Raw genomic sequence first — 23667 nt, 5'->3', positions numbered from 1 at the left:
TCGAGGATTCACTGCAATGCCTTTGAATATGAAACGCCTCATAATGTGTGTCACGTGTAGAACAGGAGTTCGGTTAATGTTGTGTGAGGACAAAGAAGAAATGGTAAAGGATGAGCCTGGAAAATGAGATTTTAAAAAATGATTGAAAGTGAAAGAGAGTGGCGGAACTTAGAGCGACGCAGGCTTATAATACCTGTTTAATAGAGGGAGGTAGACTTGCTATGGAGAGTAAAGGTGCAGTAGGTAGGGAACTGCAAACTTTTGTCTTTTCCAGGGCTGCAGCCAACGATTATTATTGTTTGGGCCATAAAATGGCGAAAAAAGTCCAGTTTTCCAAACCCAAAGATGATGCTTTGTTTTGTGGACACAAAAAAGAAATAGTTTTAAAAATTAATTTTACAGTTATAGAGGAGCAAAGAAACCAGAAGATATTCACATTTAGGGAGCTGAAATCATAGAATTATAACTAATAAAATAAATACTCGAACCAATTAATTGATTTTCAAAATAGTTGTCGTCTAATTTAGTAGTCAATTACTAATCGATTAAATGTTGACTTGTCGGGTACAAATATTTCTCATAAACTTGTGAAAAAACACCTGTACATGCTTTTTTATTAATTATTTTTTATAAGCATTTTTAAACTGTAAATGAACAAATGCACTCAGCAAAACAAATATACAACAAAAGCTAAAAAGTGAGTTATGAAATAACATGACAATAAATACACATCAAAAGTAAGAATATAATAATGATAACACTTCGTAAATCATATATCACAGTTCAAAGGTTGATTGGTAAAATAATGATGAGTAAAGTAAAACATGTCACATGAGGACATTATGTCACGTTTATCCACATTGAAACCACAAGAGAGAAAAAAAGAACTTCCATTTCTCCTTCTTTCTTCAAATATCTGCATTTGATTTCTTATCCTCATAGTAGCCTTTTCCATAATTTAATTTATTGATAAAAAAAACCCTGTCATAACCAAACCCGACGTTTCGATAGCCATGCAGTTAAAAAAAAAATCATTAGACATACTTTGTCTCTATGAATTGTTAATATCATGAACATCTGGCGTCCGTCCATCTGTATCCTCTCAGGATGCGGCGACAGTTTCTTCATACGCCTGGACAACAGTGTCGTCCCTGCTTGGGCAGGAACCCCCCCTCTGGCGACGCGACAAAGTACGACTCGGTGGAATCCAGCGAGTCACTGTCCGACATGAAGCTCAACTCTGAATCGCCACTGTCCGAGTCAATGTATGACTGGGCTTCCTCGGTCGCATACTGCGGGGAGATACATACAAAGACAAGATAGTTTGGCTCTGAGCATTTGTCACTTGTTATGGCTTACATAATAGTTGATGAGACAAAATTACATTTTAATCACTAGCTGCCCCTACCTCCCCATCGATCACTTGGTTGTTGGCGTAGATGTGGTCAAACGAAGTCAGATCCCGGAACATCCAGACAAGTTCGCGGCTTCCTGCGTCGACGCTGTCGTCACTTTCACCGCCAGTGGAGTTCAGTGCTACGTCCCTCTCATACTGGGGGGAAATAAATTTAAAGACGTGATTGCATTTTGTAATTTGCTAAGACACATTTTTTACACAAAATAATTATCAGTTAATTCAAAGAATAGTTGACGAGACAATTCGATTTTAATCACTAGCTTCCTCCCCTACCTGCAGATCGATCACTCGGTAGCTGGCGTAGGTGTGATCAAATAAAGTGAGGTTGAGGCGAACCTGGACAGCGTCCTCGCCGTTGTCGTTCGCCCCGCCGCTCGAGTTCATCCCGCCCGACATGCAATCCGAGCACAGATATTCCAGAGACATTTTGCTGTGATGGTTGGCACGTGTCGCGATGCGGTCGGAGTACGGTAAATTAATCTGAACGGCTGACTTTGAGATCAAAGAGATCAAAGCCGAGTCACCTGCTGACCAATCGGATCACTGGAAAACTTGAGCGCAAAGCCAATTTCAACTACTGGCCAATCGGATCACTAGAAAACTTGAGGTCAAAGCCAATTTCAACTACTGGCCAATCGGATCACTGGAAAACTTGAGGTCAAAGCCAATTTCAACTACTGGCCAATCGGATCACTGGAAAACTTGAGGTCAAAGCCAATTTCAACTACTGGCCAATCGGATCACTGGAAAACTTGAGATCAAAGCCAATTTCAACTACTGGCCAATCGGATCACTGGAAAACTTGAGATCAAAGCCAATTTCAACTACTGGCCAATCAGATCACTGGAAAAAAAACAGCGTCATCGTTCTACAGTAGCCTGACTGGGACAAAGGAGTTGTAGAGTAACGTGGTTAAATAATAAAGCAAAGCCGATATTGAGCTCAACGGTGACCGCCCACTTTTAGAACGCCTCCGATTCAGGAAGTGAATTTCCCGATTCACTCACTCCATTGACGTTTCATATAAAACCTAACAGAGTATTAAGCCGGGAACCAAATAAATCTTTTAATCTCACAAAACTTGGCAGGCATGTTAAGAGTGGCCAATCATTAGGCAGGGTTCGTACGGCTGCTTGAAATCCTTGAAAATGCTTGAATTTTAAAGTTGTGTTTTCAAGGTTTGAAAAGTGCTTGAATTTTGGATTAAGTGCTTGAAAATGCTGAAAGTATCAGATTTCTTTTGACAACAAACACATCACACATTTAAACCATATAACTTGTGTCCTTTAATTTCTTATCCTATTACGAAAACACGATTTTGGTTGTTTATAGCATTATACCATCTCTTTAAACGTATGTATTCGTAGAAATATATTATTTACCACAGCTGTAAGTCTATGAAAATCTTGTATGAACCCTGATTAGGGTCCTAGCCACTGACAAGGTCAGGTTAGGACCTATTGTAAGCGTAGGAATTATTATTTTTCTTAGTACGTATCAGTGGGCGTTTTGAGGCCCTAAACATGCTTGAAAAGTTGTTAATATTTGCACACACGTCAGAACTGGTGAAACATTTGATATTTTAGGGGGTCGGGGGCATGGACATACAAAAATGACTCAATAAAGCCCCGGCTTTGACTTTGATGCAGATGAACGCAATTTGGGTTGCCATTACCCCCGACCAACAGGAAGACGGACATTTTGATTTGAGTGTGCAAATTTGGCGCATTTCTTGGACATTTTCCGCACGTCAAACTTTAACGAACTCCTCCGACAGACTTCACACCAGCAACTTCAAATTCGGCGCGTGTCATCTTTATTTCTGAAATGGCATTAGACTAATTGTGTCAAAATGGCTCAATAGCGCCCCCTGCAACATTTCAATTTCTTACATTATCTAACAAAGATAATGTGTAACATGAATCTTTTTGTGGATCTTCCTTTTTATGGTGCTGCTGTCTGTCTGGGCTTCCCCCCAACACACACAACCACCATGATGGCCTTGGCCTGCTTCCAGTTCTGCCGCTCTGATGAGGGCTTCAGCGGGCAATGGCTTCTTTGATCCGACTCCAGATCTGTCTTAGCTTTGTTTTTTTTTAAACGATGCTTTAGACGAGGGTCTGTCAGATTAGCGTCATGGGAGTCGCAATTAGGCCCCGAGGGAACAGGCGAGAATGAGAAAGTTGGAAGTGAAGTTAAGGAGTTCCTATTGTGTTTTCCAACTGACAGATGAGACGTTGTGTGTGTGTGTGTGTGTGTGTGTGTGTGTGTGTGTGTGTATGCAGGGCCAAGATCATTGTGGTAAAAATAGCTCACAGTAAACGTCATGTTGTCAAACTTCAGAAAGGGGACCCGGTCACGTAGTAAACAAGGTTACAGCAGACCGCAGATTGAAGAAAAACAACACACACACACACACACACACACACACACACACACACACACACACACACACACACACACACACACACACACACACACACACACACACACACACACACACAGCAAACATTTCACACACTCTTTGATGTGGGTTCAGTCTTTTAGCCATGCCTATCCGCTCTATCATAACTCAACTTCATCAACTCTAAACCTAGCGCGTCTTTAAAGGGAAGCCTCGGGGTCTATAGGATGTGATTCCCCCCCCCCCCCCCCGACGATGTTGTTTGTGTGCATGTGTCTTGTGACACTGTTTGTCAGTCGTGAATATTGCGTCCGGGCCTTTTTTCCACCTTGGTGACCAACATGAGGCCAGTGTTCCAATTCATGACGTAGAATCCGTGACCTTTTTTTATGAGAATTTCCAAGTCTTTGGAAACAAACAACTGACACTACAAAAGGACAAACGGCAGTAACTTTAAAACCAGCCCTCTCGCTCACACACACACAGTCATTTGTTTGCATTACTCTTGTTGACAGATGCCGATCTGGTGAACAGCGGCTACTTCCTGCATTTTCTGTGTCAGATAAGAGTTTTTACAGCTTAGCTTTGATTTCCAGAAGTCTGGAGAGAACCACTGGTAGATTCACTTCAAACCAGAGCTTTAAGTGACACTTTGAATTTCTTTCTCTCTAAAAATGGTCTTTGGTGTAAAAAAAACTCAGTTACAGGTGTAATCTGCAAGAGCATGTGTCACTTCTATCATATACAAGAGTGTAGTTGTGTGTGTCATGATGCCACAGGACAGGAAAACAGAGGTCCAACTTGTTGGAGAAACTATGTAAATCTGCCAACCTGTTTTGTGAAGTGGGCCGTGTACAGTGGGACCTGGACACTGTGTTTCTGTGTCTGTGTGTTCATTCAGATTTTCACGCTGAGCTCCCATCAGCTGGAATCCACAGGGTCTCCGTGTCGGGGGGGGGGGTTACACAAAGTGACAGGCTGTCACAGACGGTGACATCTGTCACGGCAGCCTGTCAAGACCGAGCGTGTGTCTGACGGGAAACAACACGGAGAAAATACTGTTTTTTTTTTTTTCTAGCCTCCTGGCTTTTTTTATCGTTTCGCCTTTTCTCCACTAAGGATTTCTGTCTTCTGACGTCTTACTTAAAATACAATCATGAGGTTTCGATTGACACACTGAGCTGCGTGCATGGTACTTTTTGGGTAAAATGAAAAAGTTACCGATACTTAAAATTTGCGCCCATGGTGCGTACTTACATTAACTATAGTTGGCTGATAAACGTCAGCCGATATGAGCTTTTCACAGACATATCAGCATCAGCGACTATGATCGTCCATTTTTTTATTTTACAGAAGAGGAAATGTAGAAAAAAATGGGCATTTATGTTGTTTATCTTATGTTAAAAATATTTTTATTTTCTTCAAGTTCTACATATTTGGTTGCATTTTTATTCATGATATAGTTTATGGTTTAACTGTAAAGTACCAGGCCTCAATTACATTTACATACATACATAAGGATTTGATAACAACATTTTCGTAATCATTACTAAACTAAAACAATCAGATGTGTTGTCTTGGAATTCTTTTCACTCCCCATCATATCGGCATCAGCCCCCAAATCCATATCAGCCGGCTCAAATAAAAAAGAAGATAATTACAAACCCTTACCCCTAACTTTCATATGTAAAGAATCAGAACTTTCGACATTTTTTTCTGTACGTATCTGTCATTTGCCTTCGCCTGTTTTCACTCCGGTTTTGCGTTTTCTCACGTATCCTCCCTTCCTTCCCCCTCAGGCGATCCTTTCATGTAGTGTCTCTCTGTGAGTTAAACACAACCACAAGTGGTGTGATCTTTCCATAATGTGCCTGTTGCTCTTTGCATTAAGCTGCTTAAGTTGCTGCGTTGGACTGAAACTGTGCGAGCGGCTAATGAAGCGGCAAACCTCCAGGGCTGCTGTGTGTGGGCTCAACGCACGCACACACACGCACACACACACACACACACACACACTGTAGACTTTACTGCAAACAGCAATTTAACGCGGGCAGCAGATTTATATTTTAATACACGTGTGTTTTAACAAGTCGGGACACCAGGGCGAACTGTCTCAGTGACTGTACCCAGCGGCTGTAAGTCTCTTTTATGATCGTCTTCTGTTTACTGTTGGATCCTCACATGTCTGAGTGCATGTAAAGAACTGTGAGATACATTTTTGTATGAAATCTCATTCAACTTTCTCCCCCGACTCCCACACTGCTTTTTTTCCTTCCTTTTTTTGTTTTTTTGTTGTTGCTCCGACTCCCATCCGTCCTCACCCATGTCCCCCTCTTTGCGTCCACTCCCTCTTTATCTGATGTGACCTTTTCCGCCTGTGTTGTTCATTTCAAAACATTTGACAAGAAAAATATGATTCTGTTGCACATTATGCCGTGGCTGGGATTCCCCCCTCGGGCCCCAGCTGATTATGAATGTCCAACAGTGACGAAACGTTGTCTTGCTGTTGTCTTGTTTTTACACACGGGCTTGTGCAAGACTTTGATTTAGACCCCGTGTTTTCTTGTCAGTCCCTTATCCAATATGTTATTGTGTTACAACACTTTCCATTCTGCAAATGCAAAATATATCTACAGTTTTTATTTTCATAATATTCCTGTGCTCGTTTGAACAACTGCTGTTGTTGTTTTTTGAATAAAAACAAAAACAAATAGTGCGTGAACACCGGGAGCTTCGGTAACAGGCTGCCGCAGAGCACAGCGCCATCTTGTGTTTACACGGTGCGCCACTGCTCGATTGATATTTGGACTTGTTGGACATGTTATTGCTATTGTTTCGTCAATTCCAAAATCCTTTGATCGTAACCACAATTTTGCAGGTGTCAGTTCATATACGTTCAGGTTTTTTTTGTGCGTGCTGTGGGTGGATTTAAAATATCTTCCCGTCTTTCTCCTGCTGTCTTCCAGGATGCTGGTTACTGGCTGCAGGTTCACCGGTTGGAACACGGCGACGGCGGCATCCTCGACCTGGACGACGTGCTCTGCGACGTGGCCGACGACAAAGACAGGGTGAGTGGCGCAGCGTGAATAACGCCGGACCGATGCTTCGCTTGCTGCTTCCCATCATGCAGTGTTGTTCCCGAGCTTGTGCCGCCCTCCTTGTGAATATTCGTATTTTCCGTTTGATTGTATATTTAAGAGTTGATGCAACACGACTTCTGTGCTATTTCACGCCACGGTGATCTCTGACTTTCTTGCCTGAGACGACACGAGGCCTCCCTTAAAGTGAAGGCAAAACATCTTGATCGCCCCCTGGTGGCTGGCTGCAGTAGAAGTATAAGTACACGCCAAATACATTTCTACCAAAGATGGTTTCTGCGGTTTTTGGTTGTTCTTGTCACAACGATGTACCTTCAAGTGTTCAGGTTTCTGTTAAGTTTGGTTTTAAATAGTTATTAGATATTTTGGCTTAATTTTTGTACAGTGGGAGGAAGTGGAGTCGCATCGTCCATCTTTATTTACAGTCTTTGGTTTGAACACTCTTGTTGTTCGTGGTGTTCACCTTCATCAGGAATGACAGTTTCACAGTTTACTGAACTTGTGTTTGCTTTTTAATCGTATTAAAATGAGCTTTTCTGTTGTTGTGTGGGGCAGAGGAGAAACTCTCCCTGACCAATCAGATGAGAGAATTTTCAAAGCAGCACCAGAATATTCTCTCCGATTTTCGTCGCATTCTTCCGAGGTTAAATCGCACTGGTTTTGACCTCAGGCCTTGAACTCTGTGCGCCGGCCGTGTCAAACACCTGACAATCACACTTCCTCACGGCCTAGTTCATCCGTCGCCTTTGGTGCAGTATCATTCTTTCTCTTTCCACAGTTTCTACATTGAAAATTGATGAGGGGCTCTGATCCTGACTGACAGCCAGGAGGTCACAGGGGGTCACAATAGTTCACTGCATTCTGCACAATAGACTGAAAGTTGTTGAGAGTGTTTGTAGCACGAGTCTGTGCTGAGAAATCTCAAGGTCTCGACCTCACTCGGTAAAGTGCTTTGAGATAATGTACATCAAAATGTAAGGCTTTGCAGTGAAATAAAATTGAATCCAACGATGTGGAACTATAACACGCGGTTGCCGTGACGACTTGCAGCAACAGGTTGGATCTTTGAGAGAAGTTTGTGTTGGTGCTTTACTTCACAGAACAGGAAGTGGACGTCTTAAACTCCCCGGATTTGTTTTTCAAAGTTTTAGTGGTTGTTCTGTCGATCATTTTCTCTATTAATCGATTAGTTTGTTTGGTCCACAAAATGGTGAAAAATGTCGATCGTGTATCCAAAACTCCAACATGATGTGTTGTGTTGCCCACACACCAAAGATAGTTTACTGTCACGGAGGAGCGAAGACACCAGAAATTATTCAGAAGAACCTGAAATCAGAGAATTTTGACTTTTTTCTTCATAAAATCTTCTTGAACCAATTTATCGATTATCAAAATTGTTATCGATTAATCATCTAATTAATCGAAAACTGCCATTCACATTCAGGTAAGAATTTCTTGTTGAGGCGTGTGAGAGATAGTGTTGAACTTCAAAGGATTTCCACTCTGTTGGTGGCGAGCGCTCGCTCCGTCATCGTCGTGGTTACAGGGCCTGCGGGTGAGAGTGTTTATCTGCTCGCGTGTCTGCGTGCATCCTCCCGATGAGCCGTCATCACGCTCGGTATCCCTCTCTCCTTCGTCCCTGCAGGCGTCCTCGAATGTGTACATTTTCATACGCGACAAACCCTTCAATCTACACCACTCTCACTGCTTTGACACCACAAAGACCTTTGGGCGGTCGGTGAATGTTTTTAAGCTTTTGCACGACCGTAAAGAAAAAGACGAAGTAGTAGTTGGTAAGAATGGTAAAAGAAAATGTGCATGTTCTCATAGCTCGAGGTGACGTGTTTAAGTAGCTTGTTTACGTCTTGAACCAAAGAATGTTTGGCATTTTTTCTTGTGTCCTTTGACAAATCCCCCTCTGGACATGTTTTAAACATAAAAATGCTATGATCTTTGACCGATATATTTTAAGTCACAAAAAACAAAAGAGTTAAACTACAGTGAACAGTTTGTCATCAGTGCACTGGGGGATATAACGCTCATGTCTCTGATGTCATAAAATCCTGCTTAAGTTATTTCATATTCATTTAATTTGGAACTTTTATCTTCGTGACCTCATGAACTTCCTCAGGTGTAAACATCAAAGCAGTTACAGATGTGCAAGGCAGATTATTGAATCAGATTTGACACAAAAACGGGATCAATGTGTGGATGAAACTGAAATATGAAAACATCAAAATGTCCTTTTGTCTCCTGTCACACATCAGGATATGCAGAAATTAGGGCTGGGCGAAATAACTTTTCCCCGATAGAAATATAGGACACAGTCATAGAAATTCCAAAGTTCATATCTGAAAACGGCTTAAACGACAACCCAGTGAGGTGTGGTGGTCGACAGTGAGCCTGGTATCCCTTGTGCAAACTGGATGTGTTGTACTGACGTCCCAGAGAGACACTTCCTACAGATAGAGGAGATTGCGGAGAGGAAGCGGAGCCAGTGCATCAGTCCGACGGGCAGCTAACGGACTCCCACTGAATCCCACTGGGATTCAGCTCAGGGTGTTTGCAGTCTGGTGGAGCCAGCGGAGTGGAAAGTGAGCCACACAGTTCATGGACCCTGCTGGCTCACATCCCGTGTGTGTGTGTGTGTGTGTGTGTGTGTGTGTGTGTGTGTGTGTGTGTGTGTGTGTGTGTGTGTGTGTGTGTGTGTGTGTGTGTGTGTGTGTGTGTGTGTGTGTGTGTGTGTGTGTGTGTGTGTGTGTGTGTGTGTGTGTGTGTGTGTGTGTGTGTGTGTGTGCAAGCTTCGAGCAAAAGTGTGAAAACGAATCCCGCCTCTTGTGGTGATTTTGTGTGTCAGGGACAAGTGTAACTCTAAATGTGTGTGAGTTTGACTTCTGATCTCTGACCTCCCGCCTGCCGACTTGTCTCGGTTGTATGAACGTGATGGATTTTCACGGACGTTCAAATGTCGTTCACTGGCGACGGGGTGCGTGCGTGTTTTCTGGCATCTCGAATCTCAACCCAATGTCTAATCATAAATTTTCATCGGGAAGTTCTATCTATTTGTCTATATCCATATCTCTATATATATATCTCTCTATCTATATCTGTATCTCTCTATCTCTCTATCTATCTATCTCTCTATCTATCTATCTCTGTCTATCATTTATGGATACATAAAGTAAAGCTGATACTTTGGAGTTATACAACAAGTGAAAGTGGCTACGTGTACAAAAATATATCATTTATCATCAGTCTTGAAAATCTGGCAACCAGACCGTTTGACAGGAAGTAGCTTCTGAACATTGTCATTTTTTCATTAAAAACATTTCTTCCCGTCCACACCAAGAAAACATGTGTCTGTTGTGTCTGTTCTGTTCACGGAGTCCACTCTCTTAGTGGTGGATTCATGTCGATACTGGTTCCACGTGTTTTCTGACATGGATCACGTCCGTGTGGACGAGAGGGGATGATGGAGCTGCTGGTGGGTGTGTGAGCGACACCATGTGTCCCACTGGCCTCGAGCGGTGGTCTCCTGGCAGCTGTGACTCATCCCGGGTCATTCCACCGCAGCTTTTTAAAGACCGGGCAGGAACAAGGACACTTTCATTGGCTTTACACTGGACATGAAGCGCTCGTCCTGGGAATACGAGCTACATACTGTATGTTTTGAATACATTGCAGTGTGTGTGCTGCCTCGCCAGTCTTTTTGAGGTCTGAGTTGTGCGTCTGCTCGTGTAAAGATGCGGTATGTGTCTCGTCCATGCCAGGAAAAGTGGCGGCTCGCCCTCAAACCTTCAGAATGTTTTTCCAGATGACATCTTTCCATCCCGCTCACCATCCTTCCTTCCCCCCCCCCCCCCGCCCTCCTCCTCATACTTCTGCCTCTCTTAAGCAACATGAACTCATCGATGACCTTGATCGACCTCGATCCCTTTGGAGGAATCTGCTCTCCGGCAGCCGGACTGTGTCAACACAGTTTAACCACTCATTTAAAAGTGTGTGTTTTTTTTTTTTTATGATGCTGATGGTAACCATAGCAACAGTGCTAGTTAACTCCGAGCCAGGGGTTAAACTAAACCCACAGCCAGACTTAACAGACCAACGAGGACTTGAACACAGGTTTGGTGTAAGTCCTGAGTAAATAGTGCCTCGTGTATATTAGTGTGGCACAGGAGCTGGAGAGGGCGGTCCACTAACCAGAAAGTCCGTGGTTCGATCCCGCCGTTGAGGCCCAACTCATAGATATCGCCGCTTAAATATTCCTCAATTTTTGTCCCCTTCATGGTCCATGATTAATTCCCTGGGAAAATTGTGTTAAAGATTAAAAAAAAATTCCTGCCTCTGTCCCTTTGTGTGGTTCTGCTCCGCATATTTAATGGGATCTTTCTTGGCCCACGTCCCATCTTTCCACTAGGTTTAGTCATCGTGTGATGTAGTTTTTGTGTGATCCCGCTGACAAACAAACAAACAAACAAACAAACACAGGGGTGAAAACATAACCCCCCCGGTGGAGGTAATTAAAAACCTAGATGAGGCCACACTTCACATCGAGTGTCCCCGTAAGCACACACTCCTAGATACTTGTCACAATCTACACATGCGTGTACAACAGAGGCGCGCGCGCACACACACACCCCGACACACACACCCCGACACACACACCCCGACATACCCCAGGTGTCGGGTGACAAGTTCGTCCTTACACATGCTCCTACAGCGATGCCGCGACCCCTGAATGATGACACCTGGGTTGTGCCAACATTCCTCTCTCTCTCCGTGTGTGTGTGTGTGTGTGTGTGTGTGTGTGTGTGTGTGTGTGTGTGTGTGTGTGTGTGTGTGTGTGTGTGTGTGTGTGTGTGTGTGTGTGTGTGTGTGTGTGTGTGTGTGTGTGTGTGTGTGTGTGTGTGTGTGTGTGTGTGTGTGTGTGTGTGTCACAGCTGCGCCCTGCCGCCACTCCATCACTGACATATCTGGTCCGAGTCAGCGCGGTCACACACACACTGAATTCTTTCTTTTAGCTGTGAGTGTGTTTGTTACAGCTGATTATATTTTTGTTATACTTTTTTCCCCACATGCATGTGATGTGTTTTGTCATATTTTATAAATATTTCAAAATGTGGTTGACAAGTTTTCATGGCTGCATCGATTCCTCAACAGTTTTTTATTGTTGTTTTTTATTAATGTATATGTTCTTTCTTTCTAAATGTTGTTGCTTGATAGAAAATAGGAGCATTTCATAATCTGGATTCTGCTCTCCTTATGAGTTCTTTTATGTGTGTGTGCGTGTGCGCTGAATATAGACGATTGGACAGACAGACTGGAGGAGCCGAGAGGTTAAATAAACCCAGAGGCGTTTCTTCAGTCGTCTGTCCGTCCTGTCGAAGAATATCAAGAGACAGTCAGGCTGCCGTGTGTGTGTGTGTGTGTGTGTGTGTGTGTGTGTGTGTGTGTGTGTGTGTGTGTGTGTGTGTGTGTGTGTGTGTGTGTGTGTGTGTGTGTGTGTGTGTGTGTGTGTGTGTGTGTGTGTGTGTGTGTGTGTGTGTGTGTGTGTGTGTGTGTGTGTGTGTGTGTGTGTGTGTGTGTGTGTGTGTGTGTGTGTGTGTGTGTGTGTGTGTGTGTGTGTGTCCCCCCACTGGAATGTAGTGACTTGATCCTTGGGAGACGTGAGTCACCTGCCGTCAATATCGCAGCATTTACCGAAAGAGTTTCTTGCGCTGGTGCTTTTCCTGTGAAATCTTTTTTGAATCGCCCATGTTGTTGAGCGTCACTGCGACGACCACGTGGGGGGAGAGGATGAGGTGCACGCCGCGCTCCCTCACTTCACAGCAGTGAGGCTGCTTCTAGCTGACGCCCGTGAAAATACACCGAGGTGTTTACACGTATTGATCCCACGTCTCCATACGGGCTCATTTGTTGTCTGTATTGATATTGATCTCCCCCCCCCCCCCCCCCGAGGGCACACACACAGACACGTGGAGACGCTGAGAAAGTGAATCCCACCGAGCCCCAGTTATCACAGACGCCGACATTTCTCCGATCGGAAACCAGAAGTTTCAGGGAAAAGAGAAGTATTTGTATTATTTTAGTATTCGAGGATGAAACAACTTCTTTCTTGTCAGTCGATTAACATGCGAAGACAAGACACCGCCTCGTTTAGGTATATCCAAACCAGAGCCTGACAGATCTGGTGATTTGGGGGGAGTCAATGCTCAGCAATGGTTCCTCCAGATGTCCTTATTAAAACCTTAGTAAAACCAGTTGTCGACCTCACTTTGGAGATAACGGAGAAGACAGAAGTTTGTTCACTGAAGCTCCTATTCCGTTTTATGGCCGTAACAAATAACCTGGGGTTAAGCGTCTGGTGGTTTTTAATAAGTAGCTGGTTGTCTCTGCGTACTGATGGAAAACAAACTGCGTCTTGTTTCGGAAGCCTCTCGAGTCCCGGAGCTTCTTCTCCACGTCTGAGGTTCACTCTTTGTTTTATCCCTTTTTCTATCACTCTGCTTTTCCCCCCCTCCATCAACAGGATTCTTCTTCGTCTTCTTCTCCTGCGGAGGTTCGCCTGTTCAGATACCGGGGAGGACGCTGTTCTCTTCCCTGTTTTGGTTACGCAACGGGTCAACCGGTTCCTTTTTCGTGCCGTAATAGTCGTCATCTTTTCTCTCACTTGAATAATTAAACAACTGTTGGTTTCCCTCACCAGGCGGCGGCGGCAGCAGCTTTTAGGAATCAGCTCTGTTCTGTAGCTGGACGTGGAACTGGCTTCTCTGGCAGCTCGAGCAGTTTTACTTTCAAACTGCTGCCGTTTCCTCCCAGATCAAAAGTGAAGTAGTGAATAACTTTATTATGAATATTGGGTGGTAATGTTTCGCTGGCTGTGACACGCGTTGAGGGACGTCTGTCTTTCACCAGACCACACCCACCCAACTCCTCCTCCTCCTTCAGACCCAAGATCTTTTCAGAGCGAGCGTTGGCGATGACCTCATTTATTCCTCACTAGCCCTCCTTCGTCTCCTCCTCTTCCTCCTCCTCCTCTTCCTTCTCCCCCCCTCTTCAGCCTCCTAATGAGAACAAGATGACAATGTTGTGCCCGACTCCGCTCGTGTGACACAGAAACTCTGAGACAGACAGACGGAGAACAACGCTCCAGGATTCACGTCTTCCCTGCGAACGCCATAATTACGTTCTTCCTCACTGTGTGTTTTTCCGACTTATAACACTTTTGTTCCAACATCTACCGGCTCTTAAGTTTCTCGGCTCAATGAAATGTTTTTCGCTTCGAAGCATCATTTAATGATTTAAATTCTTTCATCATCCAACTGCCGTCATGTCCAAGATTAGTATCAATGTAATTCCCCCCTCTTTTATCTTTTATAAATCATTTGTGCTCGTTCATTCCTAAAATAGCCGCTCACGTTTAAACATGCAACGGATCACTTTTTTGCCAAAGTGTTTAAAGGCCGTGTTGAGCTGTTGAGGTGCGACTGGTCGTGTTTAAACACCACACACACGCCTGTTGGTGACTGCAAGGCCTTCTGGGAGCTTCCCTGCGAGGTTCAAGGAGGCTCATGGGTAAAAGAGGATGTGTGGAGCTCGTCCCTTGTTGCCGTCGGGTTGCTATGACAGCGCCGCTGTCTCACACACACACACACACACACACACACACACACACACTATATAATGCACAACATTATTTCATGAACATAGGTGTTGACTGCGGAAATATGTTGCTTTATTTTACAGCTTCCATGATTTCAAAATAAAAGAATATTCAATCATCAAATTGGTTCATTTATTGTATGTTTAGATCGACAGACCTGAGAGACGCCAGGAGAAACCGTCTTAATCGTTTATTTCAAGATATAAATCAATGGAAATAGGCAGAATTCATATTATTTGCACCATTAAAATATAAAATCATGATAAGTTGCCCTACAAGGTGTAACTGTTCACACTGTTTTCATTCAGACATTCAATACAAATCAAAAAAAAAACCACACACACACACACTCCTTCCCCAGACAAGAGAAAAAAGATTACAGAAGAAATCTAAATCTAAATAAAGAAAAATGCAGCAAAAGCTTATATACATATATGTGCACAGGCTGCCTCGCTGCACGTGACTCAAACTGTGGTAACTGTGGTGAGAACATGGTTATGCTGCAATTGGAAATGAATCCATAGTTTATAGATTTGAACACCAGGGAAACTTTCACATATCAGTTTGTAGGAAACACTAGAAAAACGATGGGTTTACCAGGTTCCCTGCGGAGCGATTACTCACACACACTTATGCAGTGTCAGCATTTCACCTTGTGTAATTGTCACCCACCCACACACACACACACACACCCTGTGTCATGGTGATGACTCAGTTGTGTGTGTATGTACGTGCAGTTAATGCCTGTAAAGTGCATTTGCGCCCAGTGCGTTGTGTCCTTGTGTCTTTGGTTGTGTCCAGGACTCACCATCAACCCGCCGTGTCCATCAACACACAGGTCACCGCCACAGGTCGTCATCTCTCCCACTGTGGTCACAGACCTCACGCTCCCTCCCTCCCTCCCCCCCGGTCAGGACTCAGCGACCAGAGAACCCACAACACCTCTGGACTCCGCTGCACCGTACATGGGCCACATTAATGTCTCCGGTCGCCCCGTGTGCATAGCTGGGTGTTATTTTTGCCCCTGTGTGAAAGTGATGTTGTACTTGTGTGTGATTATTACGTGGGAGGATATTTCATCGGTCAAAGGCAAGGTCAACAAAAATATAGTCAGAAAAACACATTTTCCAAGACATCTCCACACACAGTAGAAACTCAACCTGAAATCAGAAAGTGACGTCATGAATAGTTTAAATCTCATCCTTTCCTCCTATAGTCCGTACTGTAGACACGACCTGAAGCTAATATAGGTAAAAACATCATTAGTGATCATATGGTAGGAATGATGTCATCATGACATCACTATGAAAGTCATAAAGTGAATGAATGCATTAACTTTTGCAATCAATGAAATCAGAGACACGATCTTCGTCTTCTATTAACCAAACATTCATCGTCATTTGGTGCAAATGAAATTATGAAACAGTCTTTTTTTTTTATATGTGTTGCCATATATACATCGTATGTTTGTTTTTTCAATGTCTTACTGGTGCTGATATAAAGATTTGAATCAACTGGAGTGAAACGTGTAACCTTTTACCTCCCGTCTATATTTAATCATTGGACATTCAAAACATAGCAACGCCTCTTTTTAGCTCCAGGTTTTGTTCTGGTTCCAGTAATGTGGTGACGTCAGCTCGTCGACCACCGGCACCGGGAGCTCTCACCACCACTAAATATGGACGGAGCCAAAATAACGGGGGGGGGGTTTATGCTCAGCGTGTTAATCTGAATTGGTTGAGCGTGACAGACATCCACACGTTCACTTATCGAACAAAACAAAACATCATCTTGGAGTTTGGGGAAACACGATCAACATTTTATGACATTTTATGGACCAAACAACTTATCGATTAATAGATTATGAAAATAGTCGTTAGTTGCAGGCCTGGCTCCAGTTTGCTCCCCTATATATTGCTATTATATTGCTTAATGTTTCCTTGACATTAAGTTCGTAAAAAATAGCTGGTTTAGTGTTTTATCTTTATTCATGATTCCAATCTGTGCATAGGATGTGAAGAAAAGGCAACAGCTGTCGTGGTGTCTTAAGAAAACAGATTTTATTCAGATGAATCGGGGGGAATCCCCTGGACCCGTGTTGACTTTAGGGTTTTTCATCTTAATTATGGTGAGAGAAATGTCAGCAGGAGACAAAGACGGTGTTTTCAGGGGTCAACAGGAGTGTCAGGATTTACAGGATCACAACTCTGTGTGTGTGTGTGTGTGTGTGTGTGTGTGTGTGTGTGTGTGTGTGTGTGTGTGTGTGTGTGTGTGTGTGTGTGTGTGTGTGTGTGTGTGTGTGTGTGTGTGTGTGTGTGTGTGTGTGTGTGTGTGTGTGTGTGTGTGTGTGTGTGTGTGCGCAGATTAACCCCCCTCCCCAGCCCCCTTGCTCTTCTTCTCCATCTATTCTCTTCTCTCCATCCATCATCCCCTCCTCCTCCTCCTCCTTGTTGCATCTGTTTCATCCAGAAGTTTTTGTCATGAAGGACTTGGCTGATTTGATTTTTTATTTCCCCTCCCCCCAGCTCATTTAATTCCATCTGTCGTGGCGCAGTTAGTGGAGTTTCGAGGCTGAACGTTACTTCTCTGCCCCTGAAATTCTCTTCTTGTTAAAACGGATTGAAAACCATTGTGATGGTGAGGAGGAATTAATACAGAGGGCGTAGTCTGCCCTCTGGTGGCGGTGTGGTGACAGTGCATTGTGTCCTCTGTTCTTTTGATTCAAGTCTGTGGGGCAGTTCCTCCTTTTTAAGTCACAGCTTATTAATATTAATTTGAGCGTTTTTGAATTGATTGACAGCAGCCTCGGGAAAATGTGCGTTTCCACATCCTCTGGTTGCTGCTTTTGTTTGAATCATATAGTCTAATTTTGACACTTTATTTCCCTCTTAAAAAAAAAAAAAGCAAGCTTCATTTGATCTCTGTTAATTCATTCTGGTCAGAGTTGGCATACAGTGTCCCTGGACCTTGGATTACGTCTCTCAGAACTTTATTCTTCTCTGGGGGGGGAGGGGGCACTGAGGGGGGGCAACTTTATTATTTCAAAAGGGATACAACGTTCAGAGGTTCTAACACACACACACACACACACACACACACACACACACACACACACACACACACACACACGACTATTACGGCACGAAAAAGTAACCGGTTGACCCGTTGCGTAACCAAAACAGGTTATCTGTCCCCCGTGATGGGAAAGGCAGACGGAGGAACAGGCGAACCTCCGCAGGAGAAGAAGACGAAGAAGAATCCTGTTGATGGAGGGGGGGGGAAAGCAGAGTGATAGAAAAAGGGATAAAACAAAGAGTGAACCTCAGACGTGGAGAAGAAGCTCCGGGACTCGAGAGGCTTCCGAAACAAGACGCAGTTTGTTTTCCATCAGTACGCAGAGACAACCAGCTACTTATTAAAAACCACCAGACGCTTAACCCCAGGTTATTTGTTACACACACACACACACACACACACACACACACACACACACACACACACACACACACACACACACACACACACACACACACACACACACACACACACACACACACACACACACACACACACACACACACACACACACACACACAGGGATTCTCACCACTGTGACTCAGCCAACCCAGCTGTGGTCTGTGGGAACAGGAAGTGGTGTGTGTGTCTATTCTTGTGTGTGGCATACATCAGCTTGTCTGCGGCAGCGGGGTCACCACACACACACACACACACACACACACACACACACACACACACACACACACACACACACACACACACACACACACTGGGAGTTTTGGGATGTAACACTCACATTTCCTCAAAGTTTAAGAACTGAGCCGGACAATAAACCAAATTTATTAAATCTTTAAAGAAACACAATCTAGACATAATGAAGGATTAAAAAAAATATGTACAATACATTTTAAGGTTGTAACAGCCCCAATAGGCCCGACCCTAAGCTTTAGAGATAAAACTGCAGGGGTTGCCACGGTAACCACTTCTCGCGCGGAGCTTGACACTTCATTCCTGAACACACTGAAATGAAAAAAATAATAATCTCAAGGTCTATTCACCTGCTTATATTGTGTATTTTTTTTACTTCTAGATAGAAATTGCAAATTAGAGCTTTGAAAAAAAAAATTCAACCAAAGACTATTTTTCTGCCGCCTGAGCTCCACTGAAAAAAATCTACCAGAGGGATAAAAACATTAAAAAATTCAGTCGTTATCTAGTTTAAATTTGTTTGTGAAAAAGATGGAGATGCAAAGTTCTCAAAGTTGTCACCCGTCAGCTGGACTTTGGAAAAGTTTTGTAAAGCAGCAACTTCACTGTGACCTCCATTTTGTTTTTATCCCTTTTAGTATTGACCAACTCCGTGTCCAAGTTGCTCCATCGGATCATTTGTGATCGCAGCATGTTGCAAGAACTAACATCTGAAAACCTTCTCTGAACACTCGAGGAACCTTCGTCACTACCCAGGTTTACCACCAGGGGTCAGTGTGGCTTCAGGTTTAAGGAGGCCGGGGTCTTTCCCACCAGCGGAGGAGGGAGGGGGGTCTTACATCACGTTCCCCTGGGCGCTGTCTGCGCCTGCTGGGACTCTTCTTACTGCTGCGCTTGTGAGCGAGGGCAGGATGTAGGGGATGTGTGTTTTTAGTGTGTTTTTACTTTTGTATCTGTGTGTGTATGTTGGGGGGCTGAATATACTGTACATGCACACTACACACAAAGTGTGTGTGTGTGTGTGTGTGTGTGTGTGTGTGTGTGTGTGAGAGTGAGTGAGACAGAGGTCAGCTACCAATTATTATTCTGTTGCTACACATTTTTTTTATTGCTTTGATATTTGAAAATCCTCCACGGTGACTCGGCCACAACAAGCATTTCCTCCCTTTTTTTTCATTTAAACACCTGACGGATTTCAGCTGCTGCTGCAGGAAGTGGCAGGGAAGCAGACAGGAAGTGAGGTTTGAGGAGGGGGGGGGGCAACAAACAGGATGTTGTGATGTGATCAGCGTCGTTCGCTTTACTCGCTTCCTTCCACCGTCTTGGCTTTGAAGGCCTCTGAAGTCCTCGCGAGTAAATCAGAGGCTCGACATAAGACCCCCCCCAAATCGTTCGGAGTCACAGATGGTTTCAACAGATAGAAAAACCTCATGAAGGATGAACACTGATCAGAAAAGGTTTCATTGAAATGAATGCCGTTTCATCTCGGTGTGAGCAACATGGAGAAAATCCTATCGCAACATGTCATTTATTTATTATCGTAGTGTTTATACTTTACATGGTAAATGGACTGTATTCATATATCGAGCTTTTTTTTAAGTCTCATCGACCACTCAAAGGGTTTTACAGTACAAGCCACACGCACCTTCACACACTCCTCCTGTCGTATTCATATACTGCTGGAAAAGATGTTTGCGGTGACACAATATTAATAAGAGATTATCCGTAATAGGAAAAGAATTGGACATGTTGTTAGTTGTCGCCGCACATCTGTTCTGAAAACCTCAGGCGTCGTTTGAAGTGTCTCCGTCACCCAACTTCCCTGATCTGAAATGATGATTTCTGCCTAAATCAATGAGCTTTTTTAAAATTCCGCCTCCCCAAATGGGGTCAAACCCACCGGTGTGTGTTTTTCCGTCGGCATCACTGCAGTAGACTCCTGATATCCTGCCATTCATTCATTCACACACTCACACACTCTCAGCACACGTTAAACCCATTACGGCTAATCAACTAGTGCCTGGTTGGCCCTGTCCTCCTGTGTGTGTGTGTGTGTGTGTGTGTGTGTGTGTGTGTGTGTGTGTGTGTGTGTGTGTGTGTGTGTGTGTGTGTGTGTGTGTGTGTGTGTGTGTGTGTGTGTGTGTGTGTGTGTGTGTGTGTGTGTGTGTGTGTGTGTGTGTGTTCCTCTCAAGATCTCAGGAACTTCTGCACGAGTGTTAAATAAGCAGATTTGTTGACTCCCGGCCAAACGTCCTATCAGATGTAAACACGGCCTCTGAATTCCTGTCGACCCGAGTGGCCACACATCCTGTTGTCGAGTGACGCGTGTGACGTCGCTGCAGAGGATGTGAACGGTGTGTTTGTGAGTGTGTATGAAAGGGGTCAGAGCGTCACCTCTGCTCCTTATGGGGCTGGAACTGTCCAAGTCGTCTCCTCACCGCACATCATGTTGAGCAACACGCTGCTCTTGGCCCCAGTTAGCAGAGTTGTTTAACCATCAAGTCTGCATTTACTTTCACCAGTGTCGCATCACTGTGTGGTATCAAAGTGATTATCACGATAAAAACAACCTGTTCTTTATCCACATAGTTGTACAATAAGGAAACATTTACAAAACTATCGACTGGGGCTGCAACTCACGATTATTTTCTCGATAAAATGGTGAAAAATGTCGATCGTGTTTCCCAAAACTCCAAGATGATGTTTTGTTTTGTCCACACACCAAAGATATTCAGTTCACTGTCACAGAGGAGCAAAGAAACCAGAACACATTCACATTTAAGAAGCTGAAATCAGAGAATTTCAACCTTTTCTTCATAAAAATACTTGAACCGATTAATCGATTATCAAAATAGTTTTTGCCGATTAATTTAGCAATCGATTATTAATGAATTAATCGATTAACTGTTGCAGCTCCACTAACGATTTTATATTTCATTATGTAGTAATAATCCTTAGTTTGAATAAAACTTTAAATAGAACTTGAATGAAACTTTGTGCACAGTGTGGTGAAGCATCAGGCTTCTGTTGGAGCGGAACACGGGCAGTTAAAAGCGGCAATTAGCTGAAAAGCTTTGTTTACTATTTCAAAAAGAATTACAAGAGACTGCGAGGCAAAAATATTTCCAGATGTCCTCCTGAAACAGCAGAATCGTTGGCCCCCGGCAAAGAGCAGGTCAAGTATCACGGGAAAAATCTTTCGTAATATCTGCAATTTACGGAACTGGGTGGTTTTTAAACGCCAACGTTCAATTTTTTGGCAGAAATGTGGAACCTCTGCGTCAAAAACCTTGAGCAAGACATTGAACTCCTCGCCAGGTCAGCCACCGTCAACCCCAGTCCCTCGACACACACACACACACACACACACACACACACACACACACACACACACACTGATTTTTTGCTACAGTTGCCGTAACAGAGACTCTGACGAAGATGATGCATGCACACACACACACACACACACACATACACACACACACACACACACACACACACACACACACACACACACACACACACACACACACACACACACACACACACACACCTGGTTGTCACAACAGAGACACTGATGGTGGAGTCTGACTCTATAAGCATGATGCAAACAGACACACAGCTCTTCAGAGTGCTCCACCCCACCGGGGAGAAGCCAGACTCATTATCAAACACACACACACACACACAGACACACACACACACACACACACACACACACACACACACACACACACACACACACACACACACACACACACACACACACACACACACACACACACACACACACGGCCCTGACCCTCCTCGCTCCGCGCAGCACAACACAGATATGCTAATCCCAGTATCTAAGGAGAGGAATGTTTTTTTTTAAATGTGCTTAATCACTCTCCTTGTACTTCATTTGCATAAAACGGTGAAAGAAGTGAACGGATGGAAAAGTATTCGCGGTTCATTCGACACAACACTTTGACTCGAGCAGCAACATGCAGCTGGGAGTAACAGACTCTCGTTAGTTCTCCTTCTGCTTTCTCTTTTATTCAAAGAATTTGAAAATTGATTACTTAAAGCTACAGTGTGTAATATTTAGAAGAACTTATTCACAGAAATTGAATATATTGTCCATAACTATGTGTTCATATATGTATAATCACCTCTGAATGAGTTAAATATAGTGACATGAGGTGGACCCGACCTCCGTGTGAGTCTTCATGTTTCTACGTCGTGTTGAATACGGTTGTTGAGCTAAACGGTCCAGAATACGTCGCGTTCATTCTTTGGAATCGGCGGCACGCCACCATAAAGTGTCCCCCGTCGGTCGCTCAGTTGGTTGCGGTTTGTAACTTTACCACCAGATGCTGCCAGAACAGTACAAGAATTACCCACAGGGGCTTTAAGTCATTAATCAAGCAAATATTTGCTCATCCCATAATCACCATAAGTATATACTTCAGAAATGCAGATTATTACTACAAAGACAAGAGGAGATACATAGAGGTATGTGTGTGTTTAGATGTTTGATGCTGTGCAGTAATGTGAAACGTTCATTTTTGATGAGAATCTGTGAAATGAGACACACACACACGCACACACACACTGCAGGCTGCTGCAGTATAGAGTCAGCAGCAGCAGAAATGGCCACCGTGTCCCCAGGGTTTGGCGTAAATGAGATTTGCTGGGAGGGGGATGATTTGGTCGAAGGCCTGGAGACGGCGCCTCACGAAATAACCTCTGCAATCTCTGAGCGAGCAGCAGTGGAGAGCAGCAGACACACGCATGCACACTCACGCACACACACACACACACACACACACTCACACACACTCACACACGCACCCAATCACGCTGATGCACTTGAATATAAAAAAGGTGTGTGGCTCCACTGTGTCGGAGAGGAGACCGGACACACACACACACGGACACACGGACACACACACACACACACACACACACACACACACACTCAGCCTTCTCTCACAATGCTTCAAATTCAGCTTCAGCTTCGATTAGACTTTACATAAAAAAAACCCAGGAGACCGATTCGGAAAGAGGGACATTATAAGACATTAGTCAAATTAATTCCGTCGTCCTTAACTTTTTACATTGCGATCTGAAAGGAGAATAACCGAGGCAGAGGCACGCGGTAAAAGAATCAAAGACGCCTGTTTCGTTCTCTGGACACAAACAACCTTGTAACTTTCCTTTTACCCGTGTGTTTCATAGGGGTGACGAAAAAGACCCTAAAAAAAACCCCCAACGTCCTCAAACACTCGCACAGGACCACCCCCCTCCATCAGAATAATAAATATAGCATAACCCTGCAACAGCAACAGTGCACACATACTGTAACCACAGCCGT

The 23667-nt window shown here is 43.9% G+C and overlaps 1 protein-coding gene across 11 annotated transcripts in view; it reads left to right on the top strand.

Annotated features, from left to right (window-relative positions):
* The window catches only part of LOC118310358 (partitioning defective 3 homolog), a 204818-nt gene that overhangs the window by 28683 nt on the left and 152468 nt on the right, over window positions 1-23667 (top strand). For all 11 annotated transcript variants that reach the window (XM_035633238.2, XM_035633235.2, XM_035633234.2 and 8 more), the window contains exon 2: window positions 6788-6889. In XM_035633238.2, coding sequence (XP_035489131.2) covers window positions 6788-6889 — 102 coding nt within the window. The remainder of the gene's footprint in view (window positions 1-6787; window positions 6890-23667) is intronic.

This window comes from Scophthalmus maximus, chromosome 5 (assembly GCF_022379125.1).
Source record: "Scophthalmus maximus strain ysfricsl-2021 chromosome 5, ASM2237912v1, whole genome shotgun sequence".
Taxonomy (NCBI): Eukaryota; Metazoa; Chordata; class Actinopteri; order Pleuronectiformes; family Scophthalmidae; genus Scophthalmus; species Scophthalmus maximus.
This window is presented reverse-complemented; position numbering and strand designations above follow the sequence as displayed.